The sequence below is a fragment of the Phycodurus eques genome, chromosome 17, assembly GCF_024500275.1.
Source record: "Phycodurus eques isolate BA_2022a chromosome 17, UOR_Pequ_1.1, whole genome shotgun sequence".
NCBI lineage: Eukaryota > Metazoa > Chordata > Actinopteri > Syngnathiformes > Syngnathidae > Phycodurus > Phycodurus eques.
The window spans coordinates 19,542,880-19,550,344 of record NC_084541.1 but is presented as its reverse complement, the minus strand read 5'-3'; the positions used below and the strand labels follow the sequence as shown (position 1 = coordinate 19,550,344).

At 39.8% G+C, this 7,465-nt stretch overlaps 1 protein-coding gene across 4 annotated transcripts in view; it reads right to left on the bottom strand.

Annotated features, from left to right (window-relative positions):
• Positions 1 to 200: 200 nt before the first annotated feature.
• The window catches only part of LOC133416035 (gamma-aminobutyric acid receptor subunit alpha-3-like), a 63,454-nt gene continuing 56,189 nt past the window's right edge, over positions 201 to 7,465 (bottom strand). For 2 of the 4 annotated variants that reach the window (XM_061702660.1, XM_061702657.1), the window contains exons 10-11: positions 6,962 to 7,000; positions 201 to 6,822 (exon numbers count right to left, since the gene is read on the bottom strand). In XM_061702660.1, coding sequence (XP_061558644.1) covers positions 6,499 to 6,822; positions 6,962 to 7,000 — 363 coding nt within the window. In that variant the 3' untranslated portion in view covers positions 201 to 6,498. The remainder of the gene's footprint in view (positions 6,823 to 6,961; positions 7,001 to 7,465) is intronic. The other 2 variants (XM_061702658.1, XM_061702659.1) reach the window with 2 other exon arrangements.

Sequence of the window (7,465 nt, the reverse complement as noted above, 5' to 3'; positions counted from 1 at the left end):
AAGTTATGGGGTTAAAAAAATAAAAAGAATAAAAATAAATCTGTGTCAAAGTCACGTAAAGCTCGTTCGGACGATGCACGCCAGACAATGGCAAACACCTTGGAGAGAAAATAGACCTTTCAGATGCCTGAAATGTCTTCATTGGGACTAAAAAGAAGAAGAAAAAAACCCCCTCCGAGACAAAATACGACATCCTTTTATTTCAATTTCCATTTGCTACATCTCATTACAGTAAGCACATGAACGAGAGAAGTCAACATACAGAGTCCAGTCAGTGAACACAGACAGAGCCACTTCCCAACAACACTACAGAGTCCACTACAGTATGTTCCTGGGCCTGTCTTTGTAGAGTCTTGTCTTTTATCGCTCAATGCGTAGAGACATGCACTGGAATTGCAGGAGAGCGAACACAGCATGTACGACTCTGCTTGCAAACGGCTGCTAATTCACAGTTAAGTTTCGAGAGGAAAAAAAAAACTGCACACAAGGTACTGATCTCGTAAGTAGATTCGCGAACAGTATCTACGGCACGCCGTTAAAACACTATAACACGCAGTGTTACAGAGCTGACTGTTAGACATCGCTACGTATCAAATTGAAAAATAAATGACGCGACATATCCATATTCACAGACTATTGGAATTGATTCCACAATATCTACAAATTCACAACTTGGTAACATTTGTCTCAGCTATCAGTTAATGTTATTTAATATACTATTTGTATATGGCGCGCTACCCATCAAGAGAATTGCATCAACATTTTAGAGGTTATGTTGTATAAACCACAAGCGGTACTGATTAGCATAAATATATTTATATTTTTATATACTTTTTATATGTTATGCCTTGGTGTGATGACATGGTTCCGTTGTAGTTAACTCTGGCCCTGTGGGAAAATAACTGACAAAACACATAAAACCCAAAAGTTCAGTTCAGTTGAATCCAGTTAATCAAAAACATTGAGTCTCAAATTAAAACAAGCTATGGTTACATATCTGTTTGGGCATTTGAATGTTAATCACTGCTATAATCTTCGGGCAAAAACATGTTCATGGTCACATAAGTGTCCTTGACAGAAACACAAATGTATACTGCATATTATGTAGAAGGCAAAAGTTGAGTGGCTGTTGTTGCCACCTCTACAGTAGATGAACAACACAGATACTTGTGGTGAAAAATAGCTAATCCGGAATGCTGGAATGAGAAAAAAAACAAAAGTAATAAGTTGGACCGACGAGAAATTGGGCAATAATTGTGGGTTTGCATACAGATATAGATATCAATGTACACCTAGGTAAACTGCAGCACAGTCTGGTGAGATCTAATTCAAGATATGTATCAAAAAGTCTGCCAAAGATGCTGATATTGAATTTTGACATACCAATGCATGTCAAAAGAGGTTATTCTTCCATTTGTTTCAAAATGGACTGTATTGTCATTACCAATATAAACTTAGTGTCTAATCAGGTTGTTCTGACACCATCCTCTTTCTGCTGTCATCCCCAGGAGAATATTTGCATAGTATCTGGAGAGTGCTGCGATATGCTATGAAGTTTTTGAGCTCAACGACCGTACGCATTCATTCACACGCCATTTGCGAGGTACTTCTAACACTGACCCCTCTGATAAGCTACATATGACGCAGAACTGTTAGCTATGTTGAGGCCAATTGTTTGACACAACTTTTGCTTTGGAGCTCATTAGTCTGCAATTGTACCAGAGGTTATGCCGGCTCTCCAATTTCATCACAAATGTTGCAAACTAAACAAGTCTCCTGATTTACCACGTCATGTCAGCGAAAATAATACTGTGTAAAATATCGCAAATGCATACTGGCATTTTAAGCTTTAATCATTTGTAACTGTAGGCCTACTGCAAGTGGTTAAGTGGTAAGTTACTTTTTATAAGCATCTTTAGTGGGCATGTAAATGCATCTTTGGTTGCAGCATTAAACAAGCTTCAAGTATATATATATATATATATATATATATATATATATATAGTTTAAGGTAAATTTTGATATTGTTTGAAGCATGAAGAATTTCTCAGGCGTTTCTCAAACATTGATCATCTTAAATCACCTAAATTACAAGCCAGTGGGATAAAACACAAACATTCGATGAGCAGGCTGAAGAAAGTCGGTTAATTAAATAGAAGTTGATTCATATTTATGTGTATTTAAAAATATATTTATTTGCATTCATTGATTTAAGAAAATTGATTTAACTGTCCTCCCAAATTAAATAGGTTAAAACAAAATTGGTAGCTTTACCTATCACATGATATGAAAGAGGTTTGCAATGATTTTCATGCTGTTGTATTTGACGGTGTATCTTTTGAATATGTAAATTCACTACTCACTCATGTCATTTGGCAAGCTACTTAATATAATAAAATCAAAGGCTTCTGTGATCCACTTGGAGGACAGTGACTTTTGACACTTGCTCTGAGAGATGCAATGGTTCATTTCAGTCCTCCAGCACAATGCATAATTAACCACAGATTCAAATAATTTAAAATCCCTGCAGGAGTGGAGTTGCTGAGACCTATGCCACCTGTCACAACATGATGTGCCCAAAAATGATTCGTAATACCGTTAGTGAGCTATTGATCGCGATTGTTTGGCAGCATCCTCCATGTTGTTATATTTATGCTGACCCTGTAATCACTATTAAAATATGCTCTCAATGACATTACCAAGGAAGGAACTTCATGAATGATTATATTTGTTACTGAGCTGCAGGTAAAGTAGGCTCATAAAATCTGCATGCTTGCAAATGAGGGGAAAAAGCACTTTCATAACCTTGTCGGTATAAATGAACATCACATAAATATGCACTAATAATTTATGAAGGTGTCTCTGGGGATATGAGTGGGTCACCGATGAGTGAATTGGCTGAACCGCAAGAACACGGACACTAAGAGCTACTTGAGCATAATACTGCATATCCCATTTTGTGAGGCTGCATTTGAGGACATGCATGAACAGATTGTCATGCATTAACTTTTGACTGGTACATAGGACATGGTTTGTGACAATAAAACCCCTTTAAGAGAGGCTGTAACATAAACTACCAATTATTATTTAGTTTACTCCTTAAGACTATTTAAAAAGATGCCTTAAAGAATTAGTAAAGTGCAACAGGGCGCACCAACATATAGCGCTCTGTTTTCATGACCGGTGAAATTCTGGTGCGGCGGACAGCGCAACAGTGCGCTAGGGGCGGTTTAGAACGATGTTGGTGATTTCGAAGACCAGCGCAGCCCGGCAGATCCGAGAGTAGGCGGGCTGCGCCACAGTGGGTGTGTCTACAGCCGACTTCATTCGCCGCGAATCCAAGCGGCTCCTCTCATTCCCTTTAAATGAGGCTCATCTGACAGCCTCAACGGAGACATCTCTGTGTGGAAGAGGATGATGCGTCGTCGCAGCAATCCGTGCGTGAGTGGAGCATTGTCACTGCACTTGACGACAGACAATGTGAGCGGGTACCCTCATTAAATGCAGAATGAGCTGGTGATAACCGTTGATGACTTGAATCTGTCTACCTGTGTCTAGATCAAATTCACCAAAATCGCATTAGACCAGCGGTCTAGCCTGCGCCTGCAGGTAGACATGGTCTGAGCAGGCCCAATTTTTTTTTCTGTCACCAAATTGTCACGCCGCCGCGCACATCTCCAAGGACACACCGTCACTTTGCCGGCACGCCCAGCTTGCCGCAGACCGGTCTGCCAAATTGGCAAACATGTGCAGCGAGCCTTGCGCTTGCACAAAAATCAGGATCCGCCGGTATTTGCGCCCCGCCGCCGATGCGCTATGAAAGTAAGAGTCCATAAACTTTCTTCCATGAGAAAATAATGTGTAAGTATGTTCAACCAATCTATGTTTTCCCCACTGGGTCTGTCTTCATTACTATAATAAAAATTTACTGTATAATCCTGATCTGAATGAATAATATACCACAAAGCACCAGCTCTTGTGATGTACACACAGGAGCTACTTTGTGCATGTGTGCGCTGTAGATGTGTAATAATACCTTTCTGTTCCCATTATGCTGTCTGTATGTTAACCAAGGCACTTGGCTCCTTTTTAATCAAACGTAGTCAGCCAGCTAGAGCCACTGGACTTGAAAATGCACAGGCTGCCCCATGGGATGCAAAAGCAATTCCAGATGATACTGCGTTGGCTCTGATGAGATTCAGCTTGAGCTGAAGGCCAGACACTGAAGATTATTAAGGATGTTCCTATGGAACTATACCGGCAGCCCCAGCGACAGGACCACAGTTAAGCGACCATAGTACAGATTCTTGGGTGTCTTCTAATTCATCCCTGCATAATTTGTGTGTGTGCATGCATGTTATTAATCCTTGTCTTTACTGGTAAGCTACAATGACAACCTGAACCACATGCTTGCAAAACAAAGAAAAAGAAAACACAGTTTCACTATTTTACAAAATGACAAGCAGTCAAGATACGGCATTGGAACACTTGGGTACACACAGCAGGAGACAGGGCCAGAGCTACTGGAAAATGAAAGGAGAACAAAAAGCAATGCGACACCAACCTCTTTGATGCAGAGATTGCATAACATCGCTGTAGAAAGTGGTCTGCCATTATGCAGCTTTGCTTGATTACATGGAACACACACATACAGTAAATATGGTGCTGGTACTACCGCCTTTGTTCTGTCATGCCTTTCTGTTGGAAACACAAGGTGTAACAGTGATAACAAATTGGCGAGCTGTGTGAAAGGGGGTGTTGTGATAATGTACTCCCTAGAAGGTAATGAGAGCATTTGCCCTCCATCTTTATGGATGAGCAAAATATCACAACACAAACACACACACACACACACACACAATATACACTCACAGAAACGTCATTTCACAATCTCAAAAAACTCTGCCTTTACAAAGATAACTACATTTGTGTCCATATATTAGTTAGCATGCTAATTCTGCATAGGTAGCCGGTCAATTCCTGGTTCATGGAGAATGATGACATGCGACACTGTACAAGGTGGTAAATGATGGGCAGAGACTTTTTTTTTCATCGCATCATCATAGTATTCAGTGGCGCTAGGGTCACTGCTGTGCCACCTTGAAAAGGACAAAAGTGAAATAATGACAATGAAAATATTACAAATCATATGTACATCTATTAGTTCATGATGAGTAAAATTGATTTGTGTAGCTCTGGTTGTCTCAATTTATGACAGAACTTCTGGTTTCGGGCGCATCAAAGGGGTTTGGTAAGAAAATCAAGCAATCGACAAATGGCAATCAAAAAATGACTTGAAACCTTCATGCTTGTTGGAGGTAATTGGGTCAATTTGAATTGAAGCTCTCAGACTTTGTTGTGGTGCAAAATTGCACTGCTTCTTACTGACACGTTTCTAATATCTTAATTACCTTGTTAAGCTACTCGAGTGGGGTAAATTCTTAGAAACAATCTAAGTTTGATGCAGTGCAGCTTGAGACCACTAGAAACTACGGTAACATTCAACAACATGAATAACCACAAGCTCGGGCGCAATATTATCTTTGTAAAGGCAGTTCTTCTATTGGCTCTCATGAGATTACCTATTGCACCTAATGACACACACACAGTGGTACCGTAACCACATTAATCTGTTCCAGGCCCCCAAAACAATTTTTTTTTGGTCCTGTGTTTTCTATAAAGAAAAATACCATTGTATTGTACAGAACATAATAAAACATAATAAAAGACAATGTAAATAAATAAACTGTAATTATTATATAGTATTCGTGTATCGAATGTGTGCCTTTATGGGGTGTGGCCCAGTGAGTGGCGACAGGAGCTGGAGTCAGTCTGCGTGTGAGCGTCTGGACGCGAGTTGTGGCCTACAGCAGCTCATTGAGAGTGTTCTCATTTTGTATTTGTGTGTTTGACTGTTCAATAAAAAGCTGAAAGTACATGTGGCTCTCCTTACCCACATGTGAGGGCATTACGTGCCACAATTGCTTAAATTTTTTTTCTCACTTCATTAAATTTTGGTCATCTTAATCGATCCAAAGCAATGCAATTGTAGTCTGATTTCATGTCAGACACTCAGGAAAGAAATGTCTTTTTGTTTTCTTGCCATGACTTTATTGTCTGTTATATCTAAAAAAAAAAAATCATTCTCTCATTATTCTGGCATTTAGCAAATAGAACAAATTTTGGTAATCCTAATTGACCTAAAACAGACAAATTTTAGTCTGATTTCATGTCAGACACTCAGGGGAAAAAAATGCATTTGTGTCTTTTTGCACAGTCATGGCTAAAAACATTTTGGTACCCCTGGGGTGCCAGTGTTTTTAGCCATGACCTTAAGCCATGAATGTAGGTTGGGGCACACGTTAGTCAAGGTACCGCCGAAGAGTATGCACGCACGCACGCACGAACACACACGTACACAACAAGATGCTAATGGCCTCCAGAAAACCTGTTTATCTTTCATTGTAAAACCAGATCAAGACTGACTTTTGATCGAATTCAGTTGAGGTTGTTTGCCTTTATGATGGCAGGCTTTCTGTTGACATATGTGGCCCAGTAGCCCAAGTTGAAAATGAAAAAAAGGACAGGGAAAATGATGCGTGATATCTTGTCCACTTTGCTGACTCGGTTGTAAGACTTCTTAGCTTCTGTGTAGGGGTCATCCATTTTATGAAGGTAGGAGTGCTTGGCCGACGCCCCGGTACTAGCACTCTTAGAAATGGTTGTTAAACCTTGGTCTTTGGCTACGTTGATGGCGTAGGTTGTTCCAACAATGTTGAACGTGTTGTTTGCCTTTTTGGAGAGAGTTGCCGATTCTCTTCTCTGAAAAGAAGAGAAGGCAGCAGAGGTTGTCAGGAGAAAATGCAGCAGACTCCACAATACTTCCATTTGAACTCATAAAGAGGAAATAGAAGCAACACCACGAGACACGACACACACAAGAGCAAAACAAAAGCCTAACCATATCGTTAATCCTGGCCATGTTAGCCTGAAACGGTTCCTGAAAAGAAAAGTAGAAAAGAAAAAAAGTTTACCAATTATATTAATAATTACCCAACTTACATGCTCTGTTCATCAGTGTCTAGTTTGTACATTTTACACGATTGTCAAATCTGCATCCTACAAGATTTGATTGCAGAAAAAAGAGGTGAGGACTAGAATATTCAGCTGTGAAATGTTTGAAAAAGTGCTGAAATTTAAAAAAAAAAATCACGTTTGCATCACTTCAACTGGCTGATGTGTGATAGTGCTGTCAGCTGCAGCTATAGAGCATGATTGGAAAAACAAAAAGGGCAAAATAACAATGCCTGTAGTCATGTCTGACAAATCAATGAAAGCAGCTAGGCCTCTTCAGGCATAAAACTTACGATAAAACAAACATGGCACAGGGTATTTGATACAAAACTGAGAAGAAGCCGCCTTCTTCGTATTTCAGAGAAACCATGAGACTGTGTCTGCTGAAAGA